This window comes from Neoarius graeffei, chromosome 6, assembly GCF_027579695.1.
Source record: "Neoarius graeffei isolate fNeoGra1 chromosome 6, fNeoGra1.pri, whole genome shotgun sequence".
NCBI classification, from domain to species: Eukaryota; Metazoa; Chordata; class Actinopteri; order Siluriformes; family Ariidae; genus Neoarius; species Neoarius graeffei.
The window spans coordinates 104297857-104321802 of record NC_083574.1 but is presented as its reverse complement, the minus strand read 5'-3'; the positions used below and the strand labels follow the sequence as shown (position 1 = coordinate 104321802).

Genomic DNA, 23946 nt, shown 5'->3' with positions numbered 1-23946 from the left:
TCATCATTATCTAATCTTCAGACACATCTTTAGAAACAGTTTCTCAGAATGGAATTTTTAACCTCAGTCTAAAGGGGTTTGAAGATGATTCTACTTATTGGTACTAACATTAGTGTGTTGCTCATTCAGTTTGTAGGACACTTTTTTTCTCGTTCTCACCCAGTTTCTATTTAAGTGGCTGGAAATGCTCTCTCCTACACTGAAGGGACTGGATCAGAACAGCAGGGGATTTCATTTGTCGTCATGTAATAATTTACTCAATTCAGGATTCCATTTGATTCTCAATGTCGGGTTCACAGTTCATTTTTTCCCATGATATTTTTGAAAACAATTCAATGGAGAAAATTTCATTCCAAAATAAAATACAGCTTTTCTTTTGCTATTCTTTATCAAGTTAAACTTTCCTTTTCTTAAATTATTATTTCATTTTTTTTTTATAACTAACAATAATTATTTGCCCACATTTGTCAAGGTCAGACTAAAATGAAATAGCCTATCAACTAAAATATTCCTTTTATTAAAAATGAAAAAAATTAAAAATAAAGAGGCCTTTTCTTCATAAACTTTTATGAACTACTACCTCCATTTTCTTCCCTTTTCTTTATCTTTCAGCAGTCTGTAAAAAGAGAGATCTGATTTCTTGTTAAATTTATTTGTACAATCACACAGCAGATCTTTCCCATTTAAGATCTTTTTTTGTGTTTTAGTAGCATTAGAGCTGTGTTACTTCCACCTACAGTGAAGTCATGCATATTTCGGCTATTTGTTATTGTGCCCTCTACTGTCTCCAGAATGCAGTTACAGCTGGGAAAAACTCAGAGATTACGCTGCCTGATAATAATTGTTGTTCATTTTTTTAAACAGATGAGATGAAATTTGTATAGCGGTTTAGCATTGCACGATATATCATTACATGCCTCATCATTGGGGTGTGAAATCTGTTGGTGCAGTGGGATTTTCAAACCCACACTAATCCAAGATTTTGCAAATGTTTATTGTTCCTGGTGCCATTTCTTATTTGTCACCCTCTTCAGTATAATAAGGCAACTTCACCTTCAAATATTAACAAATTCAACTAGCGAACAAAACATATTAACTATTAACAAAACATACAACTCAAATTGGATTATTAATGAATAAAAGTGAAAGAGAGTGTACCCATAGGATCGCTGAGAGCTGGCTTGATTCCTGTGGGTGTGTCTTTGAGAACACAAAGGTCTATACAGTTTAAGTCATTTGAATATCTGTTTGTTGGACTGATATGGGATGTGTGTGTGTGTGTGTGTGTGTGTGTGTGTGTGTGTGTGTGTGTTTTATTGCTCAATTACACACACAATGAATCTAAAACCCAGTGTGCAGGCGCTCTCCATGTTGTCGAACAAAGGAAAAAAGGGGTTGAATGTGGGTGCTGGTGCTGTTAATAAAGTGTGGGAGGGCGTGCGTTTGTGATTGAGATGAGATCCGGGAGCTGATCAGGTGATTAGGCCGTACCACGAGTGAACATGAAGGAAGAAATGAATGGAACTATGTGGGGGGTGTGGTGCTCATGTTGTGAAGAGGAACATGGAAAAGTTTAAATTTCCAAACACAGAGTTAACATATCCTTTACACACAGAACTCCTGTGGGATGAGGTGGTGGGGGGCATCCTCAATTCTAGTGGCATTGTTGATGCAGTATAAATACCCCCAGTAGAAGGGAGAGATGGGTAAGGGAGGTTTATTTATATATTACGATACATACACCAGGCAATTCAAAGTGCTTTACAAATAAAATGAAGAATTAACAGACAATATAATCAAATAAGATTTTAACATTTAAAAATAATAACATACAATCAACTAATACTCATTAAAATGTAATAAATTAAATTAACATTAATAAAAAATTAAACAGAAAAGAAACAAGTGCTCAGAAAGTACAACCCCGATTCCAAAAATTTGGGACAAAGTACAAATTGTCAGTCTAACCTCAGTCTACAGTGGTTTGAAAATGATCCTACGATGAACCATAACTTACTGGTACTAACATTAGTGTGTTGCTCATTTAGTTTGTAGGACACTTTTTTTCTTGTTCTCACCCAGTTTCTATTTAAGTAGCTGGAAATGCTCTCTCCTACGCTGAAGGGATTGGATCAGTCCAGCAGGGGGTTTCAATTGTCGTCATGTAATGATTCACCCAATGCATAATTCCACTTAATTTAGAATATTGGGTTCGCAATTCATTTTTACCCATGATATTTTTGAAAAAATAAAAATAAATAAAATAAAAATTTATTTCCAAAAAATGCAACATTTATTTTCCTCTTATATCAACTTAAATATGCCTTTTCTTAAATTAAAAAAAACCCTTTTATTTCATTTTCTTCAAGTGAACTTAATGTCCCTAAACCCTACTCTTTCCTTGTACAAAGCAACAGTCATTATGTTGATTGACCATGTGTTTTTAAACCATAGCTAATCCAAAAGGCCACAAATTGATGGAAAATCAATAAGATCAGCCGATTTTCATGGAATCTGCCGAGACTGATCTGGAAGATCCCGAAGGGGTGCATGATGTCACACATGTAACAAAGATCCAGATATCAATTTCGTTCCCGTGCGCAGCAGTGGTTAGACCAGTCTCCATATGGAATCACATTTTGGAGAGAATTCTGATAGTGATTGGGATTCTTATATGTCAGATGAAGGGGCAGGAAGTTATCAAGGATATTCCAGAGTAAATGGTTATCTTTTCAAGCCCCCAAGACTAGAAACAGATGCCAGTTCACGACAGTCCCACTCAGCTCCAATAACGCACCACCAGCCAGAGAGAATTGGAAACACAGATTGGTTTGTGGATTTTTATTCTAAGCTGGCCACTGCAAAATATAGGGAAAATACTTACATGTACCTCAGTAAATGCAGAAATATAATCTTTAAAACGTACACTTCTTCAGGGTAATTAATGAAAGAAAATATGAAGTGGCCGATAATGGGGGAATCGATGAACTGTCCAAATGTCAGATCAAATGTCATTTATTAAATAAATGGGATTCTATTTTCTCCAGTAATTCCCATGTGGTCGTTCTGGTGCTGCTGAACACTTTATGAATCAGATTTATTCATAGGCGACACAAAATCTGCCCACTTCGTTTGCACAAACCACATCCACTGTTGCTTTAGATTGGTGTCATCTCTCAGAAATTCATGAAGTGAATTTCCTGTTGTATATTTTTGTTTTATGTTTTGTTTTATGTCTTTATTCACTAGATAAAAAATACATATCAAGTGTAACAATATAAACAATATAAATGACAGAAATGCCTAAATGTAAAACCTAATCTAAAAACCTACATCAACTTGCACTTAAAAATTAATCTATTAAAAAACTATTCCTAAAATGCTCTGTGCTTATTCTAGGCATAACGCTGACTCTGTTCCTTAGGCGTGCAGAAGATTCCTTTACCTTAGGCAGCAAGCTGAATAGTGGATGATCTATGACATTAAACTTATTAAACAGTCGGAGGTCACATTTTTCAAGGAGACTTAAAATATCGAAATGAGTTGAAGTATAGTGCCGTTTAAAACATCTAGTTAAAAATCATTGTACAATAGTACGATCAGACTGACTAAAAGCAATCACCAGTAGACCGTAAAGTAATTTAGAAAGAACAATGGAATTAAAAAGGTGATCTACGGTATTTCCAACTGTGAGTATCGTTCCTTATGAAGGCTTCTAATCATAAATATACACTTATTGGCTTCATAGAGCTTAGTCCTAACGTGCAAACTAAATTTTCAGTTAGCCTGCAAAGTTACCCCTGATATAGTTTTACTGTTGCGTTGCTTTGTTATATATTACAAGACACGTTATTGTCACCCCTCTTACGCATAATCAGCTCTTTACATTTCTGTGTATTACAGTTCATGCCATTTTCTATTGTCCAGTCCATGACTTGCTTAAGCACATCCGAAGATTGATCGGGGAAATCTCTATAAAAGGTAACTAGAATGGTAGAGTCATCCGCATACTTAGTTAGTGAAAAATGCTGTCCAACTAACTCAAGATCATTCAAAAACAAATTAAACAAATAAGGGCCACTAACACTGCCCTGCGCTGTTCCTCTGTTCACTAATTTCCAATCACACATGATTTCATTGCACACTACCCTTTGTTTTCTATCTTCTAAAAAACTTAAATACCAGTTAACCATGAACGGATTAAGAGAGCTGCCCCGTAACTTATCTCCGAGTACGCTATGCTTGACACGATCAAATGCTTTAGAGAAATCCATAGTAAAGAGTCTTACTGCCTGTGTTTCTTTCTTATCTAGAGCAGCAAGATGTTGCATTTTCAAAAGAGCATTGATGCAGCTGCTGCCTGAGTGATAATCAAACTGACTGTTAGATAAGTAGCTTTCTAGAACGTTCTCCATTAAAAATGTCATATTGAGGTATTTCACCTGACGTCACAGGGTCACGTGACGCCCCGGTGTCCGCCATTTTGAACGTCAAGCTACATACTAACGCTGCAGACAGAGAGGGAGAACCAGCTTGAAAAAAAAAACGTGTTACAGACACCTAGAATAGATTAATTTGTCAGTAAGCACTCTATAAATAACCATGGTGTTTGCTTGTTGTGCTGTGGGCTGCCACAACAGACAGGGACAGCGTGCAGGACACTCCTTTTACCGGCTTCTAGTGATGGGAATTTCGGCTCTTTTTCGGGAGCCGGCTCTTTTGGCTCTTCTTACTATAAGGAGCCGGCTCTTTCGGCTCCCAAACGGCTCCTGAGATTTTATTTTTGATTTAATTGCTGCAATTAACTAGTTAATTAATTGCATTATTTATATTTTATCAATAGGATGTTTTCCATTTTATTTTTTAGTTTTTGTAGCCATTGTAAAGCTTTGTAAAGTATAGCAGTGTAACAATGTTCTAGCTATAGAAATAAAACTTACTTACCAATTAATAAATTATTTTCTCACAAACATAATGCAAAACTGTGTTATATTACCAATATAAAATACACAGCTGATTTTCCCCTCCTCGGGTGCCTCACAGACTCCTCTCCCCTGCGCTCCACAGCTTTAAGCATTACACCAATTTTCATATTTTCACAGCTGTGAATGACATCAACCAAAAAAAGTAGGCGTACACCATGCTACTTTTTTCTTTTGAATGGTAATATACAACACAAAGACGCAATTGGACAGCAACTTTTTTTTGTGAAAGTCTCTCTCTCTGAGGCACCTAAGGACAAAAAAATAATTCGGCTCCCCAACTCGGCTCCCACCGAAGAGCCGGCTCCCGTCGTTCACTTCAAAGAGCCGGCTCTTTGAACCGGATCGTTCGCGACCGACACTTCACTACTGGTTTACTACTGACCCAGACAAGAGGGATTACAGCTGTGAAGAGACAGGATTGGGAGCCAACAGAGTACTCCAGACTTTGTAGTGATCATTTCATTTCAGGTTAGTTTATCAGTTAAAGCAATTTTGATAAAATATATAGCAAAAAGTAAATGGGTAAGTGTTTGTTAACCCATCTGAGCAGTGAAACAAGGCAGTGTTAATTTGTCTAGGGTTGCATGTAGCAGACATCAGACATAAAACGCAATAACAGAGGCTAGAAAGAAACGGGACACAGAAATAAACAGGGAAATTAAGTAAAAAGAAAGAAAGAAAAAAAGAGCGCGGATCTCCAAACACATGAGAAGCCTATCTTACGCACATATCACGCGGACTCCACACACGCATCGCGTCTGAAGTCATAACTCATCAGGGGAAATCGTGTCCGCATTGGCATGTTCAAAAAACAACCTCGCGTCAACAATGATACCACACGCAAGAAAAAAAAAACCAGTCAGGCTACTCAACAACCAACCTGGCAGCAGCAGTCATTGTCATGTAAACACAACACTTCGGATATGCAAATGCTTCCCGTTACGCACAATTGTTATGTCAATAAACATCATTTTGCCAATATTTTAGAGACCCCCCAACATTTCCCAAATCATGTTTTCAAAGGATCTCATGTCTGTTTCAGGGGATCTCGGATCCCCCGAGTAACAAGACAGTGTTGTGAACATAGCCTACCTTGTACCGTTTCAAACTGCTGGGGTCATCCTTCATCAAACTGTTGACTTCTGTTGACAACCTTGGCTCCATACCAAGGCTGGGTACAGTGTTTGTGATAAAAGACAGATCCAATTTAACACGAATCACAGCTTACTTTCTTGTTAAAATGTGCAAAGGTCTCCACCATCTCATACTGCCTTGCACTGAAGGACTTAAGCATGCCGTCCAAAATGGCTGCATCACGTGACTTGGTCACGTGGGTGAAATACCTCAATACAGTCCTTTCAAAGGACCTGGCTATCACTGAGGTTATATTAATGCCTCTATAGTCTGCATACTCGACTGGAATATTAACTTTAGTGAGGGGGTTGATGTTGGCTTCTTTTCATCACCTCGGCCAAGACTGCAGGGCTAGAGACCTATTCCACAGGGCCTCTACCACTGGACTGAAAATTGCTGCATGCTCTTTCCATACCCAAAAGGGTATTCCGTCGGGTCCAGTGGCCATACGTTTGATCCTCGATAGAGCTTGGAACACCTGCACAGAAGAAAGCCGAGAGGGAGACGAGTTAGCATCTACATTAACTGGTAGGGGTCTGGTGTAGGCAGAATCAAAACAAAGTTCACCAAAATAGTTGTTAAGTCCCTCGATAAAATGCTGATCAAAGTTTGAGCAGCTCTTATCTCTTCTATGCGACAGTTGATCCACTTTTTGCCTCCATGCTCGCGATCCAAGCTTCCCTGTTGCCATAGCGCGTCGATTATCCGCAATAATTCTCCCTATCTTTGTCAGATCTTTCACATTATTTTCACTATTACACCTCGTCTTCCTTTTCAATAGCGTCTTAACAAGAGGGCTCATCCACAGGGGGTCTCTTGATGACATAGTCACAGTCTTACTCGGAAAACATTCTTCCATTAGATGCTCGATGGTTAAATGTAGAAAGTCCATTGCAACTTCCAAACTAGTGCAGTTAATAGCTTCAGACCAGTTTAGTTCCAGAAGCTTTTTATGGAATTCTACTCTTCTGTGTTCCCTATAGTCACACAGTATACGCTTTAGTCTCAGGGACTTTAATTTCACGCCTGCCGGTAGAATAATGCCCTTATGATCTGTCTTTATTTGGGCAACAATCGGGTAACACCTGGAGAAAAGAGCTTCATTATTCATGAGGCAATTATCCAGAACTGATTCACCGTGAGTAGGAAAGTCAACAAGAGCTTTCAGTCCAGTTAAAGTTGATAAATGTTCTGGATCAAGGTGATTTAAATCACCTCCACACACCACAAGTCCATCAGGATACTGCTTCAAAAACTCATCAACGATCTCAGTCACTTATTCAGTCAATTCCTGCTCCAGATATCTTGGTTTGGGAGGGTGATAAATTGCACATATTAGCATTTGATGGCCTGATGGTAGTTCTGTTTCTAAGCTAATAGTCTCAAAATACTCAGATCTGAATACTCGCTTCACATTCATATTGTTTCTAGCAAATATAGCAACTCCGTCTTTCTCCTGTTTATCGTCAAACCAGTTTCACGCCTCTGAGTCAGAGGAGTCCGTGTGCCTATAGTACTCGCGGCTCCATCTTTTGAACCCCGAACGGTCCATCATCAGTTTCATCAACTGTCCTTTATCCATTCCTGTTTCTTTCTCGACTCTTTTCCAACCATCCACCGGCCTTTGCCTGCCAGGTCTGGCCTCCGTCTCCATGAATAGGGTTTGTTTTTGAGGTGCCCAGTTTTCCATTCGGACACAGTGCGCAAGCCATTCTAGGTGCCGTTGTTCCTGAAAGTCCCTCAGGGATCCCCTTCCTGTTAGCTCCAAGATATTTTTGTTCGAATAGACAAAGGCGTAATCCCAATTTCCCGCTGCTCTCTCTGCTTCAGTTAATCCTGGCTCAGGGGTGTTGCGATGTCTGAAGCCACCACAAACTATTTTTCGCAGGATGAAACAGATTCAATAATCCATCCTGGATAGTTTAAGGGACTTAGAAGAAATATTGGTGGAGAGTTCAGGGAAAAAATAACAGAAAAGCACAGAGCTAAAATACACATGGCCGCCATTATTGGCCCCTGAGTGGCTGACTCAGCTGAGGAGACTCTGCCAGTCAGTGTGTTCTCCCCAGCCCCCTGCCCTTCCCATATGGATTTGAACATCCAAACACAACTCAGCGCTTTCCCATCGTTATTTTTGTAGAATTCCAACAACAATATCCAATTTCAGCGAGTAAACAAGCACAGAGTCAGATGAATGGAAATGACCCAGATAACCGGGGTTCAACGCGTGACGTCATGCGAGATTAGCCCTGGGGCAAGGCTGCCTTTTTCTGGGATCCGGAAGCCGCAATTTATCGATAGTTTTGTGCTTGATAATAAAATAACAAATAATTAATATTATTTTCCCCCTGCTTTATTAATTAATTTTGGTCATTGTTAATGATGTATATTCATTTTAAAGCATTGCAATAAGGCATTACATTCACTTTAATAACCAACAATAATTATTTGCCCACATTTGTCAAGGTTGAAGTAAAGTACAGGGTGTTTCAAAAAATTTGATATTATTTGAGATGTAAATATCCCAGAAACTACATAGTCAAGGCAAATGAAACTGAAGAGGCTTAATGTTGAGCAATATAAGATTTATTCCTCAAAATTTGAATGAAAAATTCAAAAGATATGTGGATTCCATGAACAATTTCACAAATTTTTAATATGTCCACCTAACCCAGCCTTCGTCTTGGAACTTTTTGTGCCATGTCCAAATCTGCATTGGACATGGAGTTGGTGTAATTTTAGAGAATTCTCTCATACATGCACACTGCATATTATTGTTCGACTGTGTTCGAGCATACTCTAACACACAAAACACCTTTTCTTTTCCAGTGAATGGCATTTCTATACCTAAAAAGGTAAAAACAAAAAACATTAAATATAAAATTTTGACCTGTTTCCACACATGCTGTTAAAATTTGAGGTCAACTGAACGAGAATTGGTCAGTGCCCCCACCCCAGAAACGCTCTCGGGAGGGAGCGAAGCAGGAGGTGCAGGCAGGATGGTGGCTCCGGTTGTCTGGCGGTGGGCGGCACGGTGGTGTAGTGGTTAGCACTGTCATTTCACAGCAAGAAGGTCCGGGTTTGAGCCCCGTGGCCGGCGAGGGCCTTTCTGTGCGGAGTTTGCATGTTCTCCCCGTGTCTTTGTGGGTTTCCTCCGGGTGCCCCGGTTTCCCCCACAGTCCAAAGACATGCAGGTTAGGTTAACTGGTGACTCTAAATTGAGCGTAGGTGTGAATGTGAGTGTGAATGGTTGTGTGTCTCTGTGTGTCAGCCCTGTGATGATCTGGCGACTTGTCCAGGGTGTACCCCACCTCTCACCCATAGTCAGCTGGGATAGGCTCCAGCCCGCCCGCGACCCTGCACAGGATAAGCGGCTACAGATAATGAATGGATGGATGAACAACAATTGGCAAAGTTATTAGATTGTGAAATGATGTCAAGTGTTTTGAAACACCCTGTATAATAGCCTATTAACTGAAAGATTCCTTTTATTAAAAATGAAAAAAGTTAAAGGAGAACTGAAGGCAAATTTTTTATGATCAAAATTTTATTGATCTCATTTTATTAAATATAGGAATGCATTTTGATCACTATTTTGTCACTGCTATAGCAAGTTCTGAGTGTTTGAAATATGCTCTGTAATATCAGTCCATATGTCAAAGCAATGGCCGTAAACGAGATTCATTGAGACCTGTGTGAGACATCGTAGGACGGAAGTAAAACATACAGCGGAAATCAAAGTGACCAACATCTGCCAACGTTCCCTGTGTCTGAAATCGCTCACTCGTTCACTACTCCCTATATAGGGAATTACTACAAGTATATAGAGGACTGTATAGTGAGCTCATTGGTAAAATGAAAAAAACTCTTTCGGACACTAGTCCGTCACGCTGATATTTACGTCATTACTGTCGCACAATTAAAACATGCCAGATCAGTCGGCTGGTGGGTTTCAAAATAATAAATACATGCGTGTGTTTTTGTGATAAATCCATATTATACTGAGCGTATTTCCCACATTAATAAATACAAGTACCTGCAGCTTTCAGTTCTTTTCAATCAAGGCTGAACACTTTCTTCTTTGCTGCTGCCTTTTATTCAATCAAACTTGAGACTTTTAATTTGATTTCTTTCAGTTCGACTGCAGTGCATGATGGGATATCTTGCTTTGATTAGTGACCATCGTTGTACACTACTTTTTGTGATGCATTGTGGGATACCTTGGTTGCACTATAAAGGGTGTAAATAATCCTCACTAAGGTTTCGGACAGCACTACAAAATGGCGCTCTCACTATATAGTGCCTTATATAGTGAGTAGGGAGCGATTTCGGACATAGACGCGCGCGCCCTCTTTCGAATGCTATTGTAATCAAGCCGGAAATTTTGTTTGTTTTGATAGCAATCAGGAAAGTTTGAAAAAAGTAGGCAGTAATCGTCATTTAAACTCATCTCATTCTCATCTCATTATCTCTAGCCGCTTTATCCTTCTACAGGGTCGCAGGCAAGCTGGAGCCTATCCCAGCTGACTACGGGTGAAAGGCGGGGTACACCCTGGACAAGTCGCCAGGTCATCACAGGGCTGACACATAGATACAGACAACCATTCACACTCACATTCACACCTACGCTCAATTTAGAGTCACCAGTTAACCTAACCTGCATGTCTTTGGACTGTGAGGGAAACCGGAGCACCCGGAGGAAACCCACGCGGACACGGGGAGAACATGCAAACTCCACACAGAAAGGCCCTCGCCAGCCCCGGGGCTCGAACCCAGGACCTTCTTGCTGTGAGGCGACAGCGCTAACCACTACACCACCGTGCCGCCCGTCATTTAAACTCATTTTTGTGTAATATTTTATTTGGAAAACAGTTTTCAAAATGGTGGCACTGACACCTGGCTGACACTTCTTCACGTTTCGAAGTCTCACACAAGTCTCGTGAAGATCACGTGGATAAGCAACGCCTGCTGTGGACCAAACGAACTAAATTCAACATGGCTAAAAAACGAATAGGTCAATAAGTATAATATTTAATTGCAATTAGTTGCCAATACGAGTCATGATATAAGGCTACTAAAACCCAAAACGTAATTGAATAACACGTGAATTAAGAAATAAAGCAAGTTTAAAAATGACTTCAGTTCCCCTTTAAAAATAAAGATGCCTTTTTTCATAAACTTTTATTAACTACTACCTCCATTTTCTTCTCTTTTCTTTATCTTTCAGCAGTCTGTAAAAAGAGAGCTCCTATTTCTTGTTAAATCTATTTGTACAATCACACAGCAGCTCTTTCCCATTTTAGATCTGGTTTTGTGGCATTAGAGCTGTGTTACTTCCACCTTTGTCAAAGCCATGTGTTTGTTTTCTACGCCCTGTAGGCCAATTGGCCTGTCAGTTACCATCCTCTTACAAGGCTGTCTGCGTCTATCTTGAGCACACTTGAAGTCATGTGTATTCCTGCTATTTTATGTTATTACACCCTCTGCTGTTGAAGCAATACAGTTACAGCTAGAAAACATGAAGAGATGACACAGCCTGATAATAATTGCGATTCATTTTTATTTTTGTTGAATCGAATCGTTATAAATTTATCTTGTGATTTTTTTTTTTTTTGGTCGCACAATATATCGTTACATGCCAAATCAGTGGGGTGTGAAACCTGTTGGTGCAGTGGGATTTTCAAACCCACACTAATCCAAGATTTTGGAAATGTCACTTGTTCCTGGTGCCATTACTTGTTTGTCACCCACTTCAGTACAATAAGACAACTTCACCTTCAAATATTAATGAGTTCAACTAGCGAACAAAACATATTAACTATTAACAAAACCTACAACTCAGACTGAACTCTTAATGAATGAAAGAGTAAACACGTCCTTTTCATATGGAACACCTGTTAAGAGAATGTTAATCATCTCTGATCATTAGATTGGATTAGACCTGATAATTAGATTGGATTAGATCTGATCATTAGATTGGATTAGATCTGATCATTAGATTGGATTAGATCTGTGGCTAAAATTATGTTGATAAACACAGAAACCCAGCATCAGTGGATTAGTGTGTATTGACTGTGTCCCTGGTGCTGCTGTTGATGTGACACATTTCTCTCAACTCTTTAGTGCAACAGAGAAAAGGCCAAATTCTCCTGAAGTCAGCTGTGTGTCCTTGAAGAGTGAGCAGTCAATGCTGGCCGCTATGGACTTTAAAGGTGGACCATCCTCTCAGGAAAGGTATTCATTTCTTTTCCTCTCGCTCATCATTATCTAATCTTCAGACACATCTTTAGAAACAGTTTCTCAGAATGGAATTTTTAACCTCAGTCTAAAGGGGTTTGAAGATGATCCTACGATGAGCCATAACTTATTGGTACTAACGTTAGTGTGTTGCTCATTCAGTTTGTAGGACACTTTTTTTTCTCGTTCTCACCCAGTTTCTATTTCAGTGGCTGGAAATGCTCTCTCCTACGCTGAAGGGACTGGATCAGAACAGCAGGGGGTTTCATTTGTCGTCATGTAACGATTTACTCAATTCAGGATTCCATTTGATTCTCAATGTCGGGTTCACAGTTCATTTTTTCCCATGATATTTTTGAAAACAATTCAATGGAGAAAATTTCATTCCAAAATAAAATGCAGCTTTTCTTTTGCTATTCTTTATCAAGTTAAACGTTCCTTTTCTTAAATTATTATTTCATTTTTTTATAACCAACAATAATTATTTGCCCACATTTGTCAAGGTCAGACTAAAATGAAATAGCCAATCAACTAAAATATTAATTTTATTAAAAATGAAAAAAGTTCAAAATAAAGAGGCCTTTTCTTCATAAACTTTTATGAACTACTACCTCCATTTTCTTCCCTTTTCTTTATCTTTCAGCAGTCTGTAAAAAGAGAGATCTGATTTCTTGTTAAATTTATTTGTACAATCACACAGCAGATCTTTCCCATTTAAGATCTTTTTTTGTGTTTTAGTGGCATTCGAGCTGTGTTACTTCCACCTACAGTGAAGTCATGCATATTTCGGCTATTTGTTATTGTGCCCTCTACTGTCTCCAGAATGCAGTTACAGCTGGGAAAAACTCAGAGATTACGCTGCCTGATAATAATTGTTGTTCATTTTTTTAAACAGATGAGATGAAATTTGTATAGCGGTTTAGCATTGCACGATATATCATTACATGCCTCATCATTGGGGTGTGAAATCTGTTGGTGCAGTGGGATTTTCAAACCCACACTAATCCAAGATTTTGCAAATGTTTATTGTTCCTGGTGCCATTTCTTATTTGTCACCCTCTTCAGTATAATAAGGCAACTTCACCTTCAAATATTAACAAATTCAACTAGCGAACAAAACATATTAACTATTAACAAAACATACAACTCAGATTGATTAATGAATAAAAGTGAAAGAGAGTGTACCCATAGGATCGGTGAGAGCTGGCTTGATTCCTGTGGGTGTGTCTTTGAGAACACAAAGGTCTATACAGTTTAAGTCATTTGAATATCTGTTTGTTGGACTGATATGGGATGTGTGTGTGTGTGTGTGTGTGTGTGTGTGTGTGTGTGTGTGTGTGTTATTGCTCAATTACACACACAATGAATCTAAAACCCAGTGTGCAGGCGTTCTCCATGTTGTCGAACAAAGGAAAAAAGGGGTTGAATGCGGGTGCTGGTGCTGTTAATAAAGTGTGGGAGGGCGTGCGTTTGTGATTGAGATGAGATCCGGGAGCTGATCAGGTGATTAGGCCGTACCACGAGTGAACATGAAGGAAGAAACGAATGGAACTATGTGGGGGGTGTGGTGCTCATGTTGTGAAGAGGAACATGGAAAAGTTTAAATTTCCAAACACAGAGTTAACATATCCTTTACACACAGAACTCCTGTGGGATGAGGTGGTGGGGGGCATCCTCAATTCTAGTGGCATTGTTGATGCAGTATAAATACCCCCAGTAGAAGGGAGAGATGGGTAAGGGAGGTTTATTTATATATTACGATACATACACCAGGCAATTCAAAGTGCTTTACAAATAAAATGAAGAATTAACAGACAATATAATCAAATAAGATTTTAACATTTAAAAATAATACCATACAATCAACTAATACTCATTAAAATGTAATACATTTAATTAAGATTAATAAAAAAATAAACAGAAAAGAAAAGAAACAATCAAGTGCTGAGAAAGTGCAACCCCGATTCCAAAAAAGTTGGGACAAAGTACAAATTGTAAATAAAAACGGAATGCAATGATGTGGAAGTTTCAAAATTCCATATTTTATTCAGAATAGAACATAGATGACATATCAAATGTTTAAACTGAGAAAATGTATCATTTAAAGAGAAAAATTAGGTGATTTTAAATTTCATGACAACAACACATCTCAAAAAAGTTGGGACAAGGCCATGTTTCCCACTGTGAGACATCCCCTTTTCTCTTTACAACAGTCTGTAAACGTCTGGGGACTGAGGAGACAAGTTGCTCAAGTTTAGGGATAGGAATGTTAACCCATTCTTGTCTAATGTAGGATTCTAGTTGCTCAACTGTCTTAGGTCTTTTTTGTCGTATCTTCCGTTTTATGATGCGCCAAATGTTTTCTATGGGTGAAAGATCTGGACTGCAGGCTGGCCAGTTCAGTACCCGGACCCTTCTTCTACGCAGCCATGATGCTGTAATTGATGCAGTATGTGGTTTGGCATTGTCATGTTGGAAAATGCAAGGTCTTCCCTGAAAGAGACGTCGTCTGGATGGGAGCATATGTTGCTCTAGAACCTGGATATACCTTTCAGCATTGATGGTGTCTTTCCAGATGTGTAAGCTGCCCATGCCACACGCACTAATGCAACCCCATACCATCAGAGATGCAGGCTTCTGAACTGAGCGCTGATAACAACTTGGGTCGTCCTTCTCCTCTTTAGTCCGAATGACACGGCGTCCCTGATTTCCATAAAGAACTTCAAATTTTGATTCGTCTGACCACAGAACAGTTTTCCACTTTGCCACAGTCCATTTTAAATGAGCCTTGGCCCAGAGAAGACGTCTGCGCTTCTGGATCATGTTTAGATACGGCTTCTTCTTTGAACTATAGAGTTTTAGCTGGCAACGGCGGATGGCACGGTGAATTGTGTTCACAGATAATGTTCTCTGGAAATATTCCTGAGCCCATTTTGTGATTTCCAATACAGAAGCATGCCTGTATGTGATGCAGTGCTGTCTAAGGGCCCGAAGATCATGTGCACCCAGTATGGGCAGCAGCTCTCAGAAGTAAAGATGGGAAGAGGATCACCAATCCCCCTAATTCTGCGCCAACAAATAGTGGAGCAATATCAGAAAGGAGTTCGACAGTGTAAAATTGCAAAGAGTTTGAACATATCATCATCTACAGTGCATAATATCATCAAAAGATTCAGAGAATCTGGAAGAATCTCTGTGCGTAAGGATCAAGGCCGGAAAACCACTCCAAGATGCTCTTTTTATACCCAGTCATGTTAATGACCTATTGCCAATTGACCTAATGAGTTGCAATTTGGTCCTCCAGCTGTTCCTTTTTTGTACCTTAACTTTTCCAGCCTCTTATTGCCCCGTCCCAACTTTTTTGAGATGTGTTGCTTTCATGAAATTTCAAATGAGCCAATATTTGGCATGAAATTTCAAAATGTCTCACTTTCGACATTTGATATGTTGTCTATGTTCTATTGTGAATACAATATCAGTTTTTGAGATTTGTAAATTATTGCATTCCGTTTCTATTTACAATTTGTACTTTGTCCCAACTTTTTTGGAATCGGGGTTGTACTACCAGCTGTTCTACACCGTAGGAGGTTTATCTTCTTTAAGCATTTCAGCGATTTATTCAGGACCCAGACCATTTAGTGGTTTATCGACAAGAAGTAACATATTGAAATCGATTCCGTAACTTACTGGAAGCCAGAGTAAAGATGTAGAACTGGAGCAATGTGCTCTGTTCTCCTGGTTTTGGTTAGAACTCAAGCAGCAGCATCTTAAATGTGTTACAGCTGTTTAATGGACTTTTTAGGGAGTCTGGTTAGAGGTTATCACAAAAGTCGACCCTGCTGGTAAGCGTGGATTAGTTTTTTTGAGGTCATGTACAGATAGTAAACCATTAAGTTTGGCAGTGTTTTTAAGATGATAAGATGCTGTTTTGGTAACTGCTGTAATATGGATAATAAAGGTCAGATCTGAGTCTGTTAGAACACCAAGATTTCAGACTTGAACTTTCAGATACTCTGATGATGTTCTCTCCTTTGCTGTATGTCAGCTCGATAAGTTGCAGTTTTCTTACGAGACAGTGACGTAGCTGATCAGGATGCTCTCTATATCCACCCTGGAGAAAAACGTGAGGAAGGTGAGGGTGAGTTTTGCCAGCCTTTCTGCCGAGGTTGGTCGTGTTGAGAATATGTATGAGGTTCTCAGTAATGTGCACGCAGAGGAACTTGGAGGTCTTTACTGTGTCCATGGTGATGCTGTTGATATGGGATGGAGAATGATCACCATAAATCCTCCTGAAGTCAACATTCATTTGCTAACCAAGCTTTGGTATATCATATTTCTCTCTCTCTACTCCTCTACATGACACTTTAGTGGAAATGAGAAAAGACCAAAACCTGTAACCAGTGGTGGGTCCTTTAAGAGCAACCAGTCAATGCCAGTATCTTTCAGCTTTAAAGACAGAACAGCTTCTCAGGACAGGGATTCACTTCTCTTCCTGTTGCTCATCATAAATCCTATCTTCAGATACATCTTCAGACAAACTTTGATCAGAGGAAGAATCAGTGAGGAAAGTTACAGCCAGTTAATCATAAAGTAAAAAAAAAAAACTTCATTCAAAGAAACAAGACAAATACAGACAGAAAATGTACAGATAACATAAAATGTATATAACAACCATAATCATCTGAAACAATGAACAGTAATCATTGAAATGTCGAATCAGTCAAACGTCTTGTGTTGAGGAGGGGAATCCCACATGGGACGATCAGTCTTATATTGGAGCCATTAGCATCTCGATCTTTTCTAACCTGATTTGGAGAACACACTTTGTATTCTTTGTTTAACCATGTAAAAGACTCAGAACACATCTTGAATCATGAGAATTTATAAGAGAAAATAACTAAAGCACATTTCTCTCTACTCTTTAGAGGAACTGAAGAAAGACGGCATTCTTTTATACCCTGTAAGACTGACCAATCAGAGCCAGACTTTAATGAGAGAAGAACCTCTCAGAAAAGGTACTGATTTCTCTTCATATCCTCATCATAATCTCATCCTCAAGTCCAGGTTTGAACTGAATTTAAATTGACATCATGTCTTACAGGGGAGCTGTGGTTTGTAATCGTTTGAGTGATTCTATTATTTAAAATGAAATGTTAAAAGATTAAAGCTTTGTTTGTACTGAAGCACACCTACTGATATCTCGACAGTTGTGAAGTGTTTTTTCTGCTCACATACAGCTTTTGAGAAGTGTTTTCATTTAGATTCAATTCAAATAAACTGTTAATAAATAAACTCGGGTGCTTTCTCTGCTCTTCGTCACACTGAAAAGTTCTCACACAACTGTAAGAATCATCCACTCGCAAAGTTACCGAATACTGAGCCTTATTACTCCATACAAAATAATTCATTAGACACAGTGCTGTCCAGAGGAGAGCGAGCGAATCATGGTTGTCTGAAATTACAAAAAAGAGCTTACATTTAAATTATTAGGCTTGAAATTTAGCTAAGAGCTAACTTTATTTATCACATTTATATAAAATGAACTTGTTAATGCTTCATTCTGTTTTCATAGCTTGTTGAGAATGTCCATCACTTTTGGTTGCTCGTACGGTATTTTTATTTTTATAAAACACAAATAAATCACTCTGCTATAATTGCACTATATGTCCAGAAATGATGTGCACTCCTGATCATCACACCCGCATGTTCTTGTTGAACGTCTCATTCCACATTTATTCCCCCTTTACTGTTATAATAAACTCGACTCTTCTGGGAAGGTTTTCCATGAGATTTTGGGGCGTGGCTGTGGGGATTTATGTCCATTCAGCTACAAGAGCCTTAGTGAGATTGCTGTTGGGTGAGGAGGTCTGGGGTGCAGTCGGTGTTCCAGTTCATCCCAAAAGTGTTCAGTGGGGTTCAGTCAGGGCTCTGTGCAGGACACTTGAGTTCTTCACTCCAACCTTCACACACCATGTCTTCATGCTGGAACAGGTTTGGGCCTCCTAGTTCCAGTGAAGGGAAATTGTAGTGCTCCAGCATACAGAGACATTTTATACAACTTGTGTGCTTCCAACTTTTTGGGGAAGAACCACATATGGGTGTTATAGTCGGGGGTGCACATACTTTGGGCCATATAGAGTACATACAATATGTGCTGACTATTGGTGTTGATTGGACTTTATTAATCAGCAAGGTGGGACGTTGTTTTTTTAACGTAGAGGAAACCTTGTTTCAGTATTGGTACAATTACACTGTAAGATAGAAACTCTTTTCCTTCTCTGCGTTTAGACAAAATTCCTCCCCAGTGAGGGAGCGAACGCGTACACCTAGCACTGACACAACAGCAGGGATACACTCGAAGGGAAGGTATGAGGGTTTTTCTTGTTTAATACTGCTGTTTATTAGTCTAAGTTAAAGTGCTAATCATGAAATAATTTTGACTCCAGAGATCACTGTGAGATGGAGGCTGCTGTGAAAACTCCCAAATTAAAAAAGAAGATGACTGACTTTCTCCACAACATCTTCAACGTAAGATTTAATTAAATTTTTGTTCATGCTTCCCATGATGTCAACCATTGCAACTTTTCATTAAACATTTGGGATATTTATCTGAGATGATAAGTATCCTGGGCGGCACAGTGGTGTAGTGGTTAGCGCTGTCGCCTCACAGCAAGAAGGTCCGGGTTCGAGCCCCGTGGCCGGCGAGGGCCTTTCTGTGCGGAGTTTGCATGTTCTCCCCGTGTCCGCGTGGGTTTCCTCCGGGTGCTCCGGTTTCCCCCACAGTCCAAAGACATGCAGGTTAGGTTAACTGGTGACTCTAAATTGAGCGTAGGTGTGAATGTGAGTGTGAATGGTTGTCTGTGTCTATGTGTCAGCCCTGTGATGACCTGGCGACTTGTCCAGGGTGTACCCCGCCTTTCGCCCGTGGTCAGCTGGGATAGGCTCCAGCTTGCCTGCGACCCTGTAGAACAGGATAAAGCGGCTACAGATAATGAGATGAGATGAGATGAGATAAATATCCAAGAAAATAAAAAGTCACTCTGTCTGTGTTGTCGAGTCTCAAATTGGCAGAACACACAAATCCAAAAATGCAGTTTGTTTAGCTGTAACGTCCCTAAAATGGAAGAGAAACCAGATCACCAGATTAACCCGAATGTGTTTAAACATTACCTCAATTGGGGAGCGGCCCAACTGAAGATAATAATGACTTCCGAGGTAAGTAGGACATGGGTGGGTTTCCTGAAAGCGTCTTAAGGCTAAGAGTGTCTTTAATCACCTCTTAAGATCCATCGTCAAGCTAACGTGGTTTTCCCGAACAACACTGTAGCTGCCATCAGAGTCAGTTATGCAATTTTAGTTCATTTAATATTTTGAGACAATTAAAAGAATGATTAATATTACTGACGAATAAATAAATTCATAAATTTGTTAATAAATAATTGGAAACATAAAGCCTAGTAAATATATTTAAGGTATAAATATAGTGGAACTAATGTTCTTTGTCACTGTGAGGAAGGTTTTTTTTTTGCGCCCTATGCATGCATGCTCGTCGGAGCGTACCTGTAACGTAAGGTTACCTGTTGTTTTAAGTTTATGAAGAGTTGAATTGTGAAGACTTGTCGAGCCTGAAGTTTCCTTTTACTCCCCTTGAGTTAACACGGCCAATGAGGTATGCCGTTATTTGTGTTTAATTATGATAATTTGTTATGTGAACTTATTCTAATCACAAACGCTAACGCTGTTTACTTGATAACAGAATAACTCATGTTTCATTATCTGTATATTTAAGTTTATTTCCTTTGTGAGATGTTTATTTTTATCATTATTCTCTATAAGAATATTCTGGAAGGTTGTAGAGTCATTTATGTTTTTGTATTTTATTTTATCTAGTTCTCACGGCGTTTTACGGCACGTTGAAAGCATGGATGTGCAATAAAAGCCCGAAACTCCAAGAACACCTTGTGCTCGTGTTTTCAACTGGAGGGGAGCTATAGTAGCCAAAGTAGTTCTTTAGTTTGCTCTGAATTTACGAGGGACCTGTACCACTCTTTCAAAACAAAGAACGTGTCACTCACAGCCAAATACACAAACTGCACATGCACCTCCGAGGGACTCTCACACTCAGTGGGCGGAGACTGGTGTTGAATCTGCTGCCAGTATTCACTTATTTTTCTTGTACATTGCAAGTACATCAAATTAGTTATTAAATAAACATACACAAAACATGATTATTTTTCAGTGTTATGGAATTACATATGGATTTCGTAATGTCACACTGATATCGCCACATTTCTGCACCACTGTGTGTGTGTGTGTGCGCGCGCGTGAGAGAGAGAGACTGTGTTAGGTTTTGATTTGTGTGTACCGAAGGAGATTGTGATATATATAAAAGAGGTAAGTTCAACCTCCTTCGGTCCACACACATCAAAATCTAACACTTTCTCTCTCTCTCTCTCTCTCTCTCTCTCTGCATGTGCACATATAAGGAAGAACATTGCCAGCTTGATATTGTGGGTAACAGTTGAAATAATCCTGATTGCATGTTTGGGTAACAGTGAAATAAGCGGGCACGGGGAAAACATTTACTTATTTACTGAGATTATTTGCTCATTCTTTCATGTGAACGTTTATTCATTTAATTAAGAAACACGCTTGGAATTAAAAAAATATCGCCCAAAAATGAAAAATAGTTTCAATTGATTACCACATTATATATGTAATGCTTAATGACTCAATATATTAACATATTTTCAACACTTTTATATTCCATTGTTTTTTGGTAAAAACAAACACCGTGTGACCTCATCGACCGGATTTAGCAACTACTAATGCCTTCAGCAACTACAGTACGAATACCTTTAGCAGCTACTAATGCCTTCAGCAACTACAGTACGAATACCTTTAGAAACTACTAATGCCTTCAGCAACTACAGTACAAATACCTTTAGAAACTACTAATGCCTTCAGCAACTGCAGTACGAATGCCTTTAGCAGCTACTAATGCCTTCAGCAACTACAGTACGAATGCCTTTAGCAGCTACTAATGCCTTCAGCAACTACTGTACGAATGCCTTTAGCAGCTACTAATGCCTTCAGCAACTACAGTACGAATACCTTTAGCAACTACTAATGCCTTCAGCAACTACAGTACAAATACCTTTAGCAGCTACTAATGCCTTCAGCAACTACAGTACAAATACCTTTAGCAGCTACTAATGCCTTCAGCAACTACAGTACGAATACCTTTAGCAGCTACTAATGCCTTCAGCAACTACAGTACGAATGCCTTTAGAAACTTCTAATGCCTTCAGTAACTACAGTATGAATACCTTTAGCAGCTACTAATGCCTTCAGCAACTACAGTACGAATACCTTTAGAAACTTCTAATGCCTTCAGTAACTACAGTATGAATACCTTTAGCAGCTACTAATGCCTTCAGTAACTACAGTATGAATACCTTTAGCAGCTACTAATGCCTTCAGCAACTACAGTACAAATACCTTTAGAAACTTCTAATGCCTTCAGTAACTACAGTACAAATACCTTTAGCAGCTACTAATGCCTTCAGCAACTACAGTACAAATACCTTTAGCAGCTACTAATGCCTTCAGTAACTACAGTACGAATACCTTTAGCAGCTACTAATGCCTTCAGCAACTACAGTACGAATACCTTTAGAAACTACTAATGCCTTCAGCAACTACAGTACAAATACCTTTAGAAACTACTAATGCCTTCAGCAACTGCAGTACGAATGCCTTTAGCAGCTACTAATGCCTTCAGCAACTACTGTACGAATGCCTTTAGCAGCTACTAATGCCTTCAGCAACTACAGTACGAATACCTTTAGCAACTACTAATGCCTTCAGCAACTACAGTACAAATACCTTTAGCAGCTACTAATGCCTTCAGCAACTACAGTACAAATACCTTTAGCAGCTACTAATGCCTTCAGCAACTACAGTATGAATACCTTTAGCAGCTACTAATGCCTTCAGCAACTACAGTACGAATGCCTTTAGAAACTTCTAATGCCTTCAGTAACTACAGTATGAATACCTTTAGCAGCTACTAATGCCTTCAGCAACTACAGTACGAATACCTTTAGAAACTTCTAATGCCTTCAGTAACTACAGTATGAATACCTTTAGCAGCTACTAATGCCTTCAGTAACTACAGTATGAATACCTTTAGCAGCTACTAATGCCTTCAGCAACTACAGTACAAATACCTTTAGAAACTTCTAATGCCTTCAGTAACTACAGTACAAATACCTTTAGCAGCTACTAATGCCTTCAGCAACTACAGTACAAATACCTTTAGAAACTTCTAATGCCTTCAGTAACTACAGTATGAATACCTTTAGCAACTACTAATGCCTTCAGCAACTACAGTACGAATACCTTTAGCAGCTACTAATGCCTTCAGCAACTACAGTACGAATACCTTTAGCAGCTACTAATGCCTTCAGCAACTACAGTACGAATACCTTTAGCAACTACTAATGCCTTCAGCAACTACAGTACAAATACCTTTAGCAGCTACTAATGCCTTCAGCAACTACAGTACAAATACCTTTAGCAGCTACTAATGCCTTCAGCAACTACAGTACGAATACCTTTAGCAGCTACTAATGCCTTCAGCAACTACAGTACAAATGCCTTTAGAAACTTCTAATGCCTTCAGTAACTACAGTATGAATACCTTTAGCAGCTACTAATGCCTTCAGCAACTACAGTACGAATACCTTTAGAAACTTCTAATGCCTTCAGTAACTACAGTATGAATACCTTTAGCAGCTACTAATGCCTTCAGTAACTACAGTATGAATACCTTTAGCAGCTACTAATGCCTTCAGCAACTACAGTACAAATACCTTTAGAAACTTCTAATGCCTTCAGTAACTACAGTACAAATACCTTTAGCAGCTACTAATGCCTTCAGCAACTACAGTACAAATACCTTTAGAAACTTCTAATGCCTTCAGTAACTACAGTATGAATACCTTTAGCAGCTACTAATGCCTTCAGCAACTACAGTACGAATACCTTTAGCAGCTACTGATGCCTTCAGCAACTACAGTACGAATACCTTTAGCAGCTACTGATGCCTTCAGCAACTACAGTACAAATACCTTTAGAAACTTCTAATGCCTTCAGTAACTACAGTATGAATACCTTTAGCAGCTACTAATGCCTTCAGCAACTACAGTACGAATACCTTTAGCAGCTACTGATGCCTTCAGCAACTACAGTACGAATTACTTTAGCAACTACTAATGCCTTCAGCAACTACAGTACGAATGCCTTTAGCAGCTACTAATGCCTTCAGCAACTACAGTACGAATACCTTTAGCAACTACTAATGCCTTCAGCAACTACAGTACGAATACCTTTAGCAGCTACTAATGCCTTCAGCAACTACAGTACGAATACCTTTAGCAACTACTAATGCCTTCAGCAACTACAGTACGAATACCTTTAGCAGCTACTGATGCCTTCAGCAACTACAGTACGAATACCTTTAGCAACTACTAATGCCTTCAGCAACTACAGTACAAATACCTTTAGCAGCTACTAATGCCTTCAG

At 39.1% G+C, this 23946-nt stretch overlaps 1 protein-coding gene across 1 annotated transcript in view; it reads left to right on the top strand.

Annotated features, from left to right (window-relative positions):
- The window catches only part of LOC132888480 (protein NLRC5-like), a 208547-nt gene that overhangs the window by 44907 nt on the left and 139694 nt on the right, over positions 1-23946 (top strand). Inside the window, exons 6-9 of the mRNA XM_060924526.1 lie at positions 12243-12353; positions 17282-17371; positions 18645-18722; positions 18803-18884. Coding sequence (XP_060780509.1) covers positions 12243-12353; positions 17282-17371; positions 18645-18722; positions 18803-18884 — 361 coding nt within the window. The remainder of the gene's footprint in view (positions 1-12242; positions 12354-17281; positions 17372-18644; positions 18723-18802; positions 18885-23946) is intronic.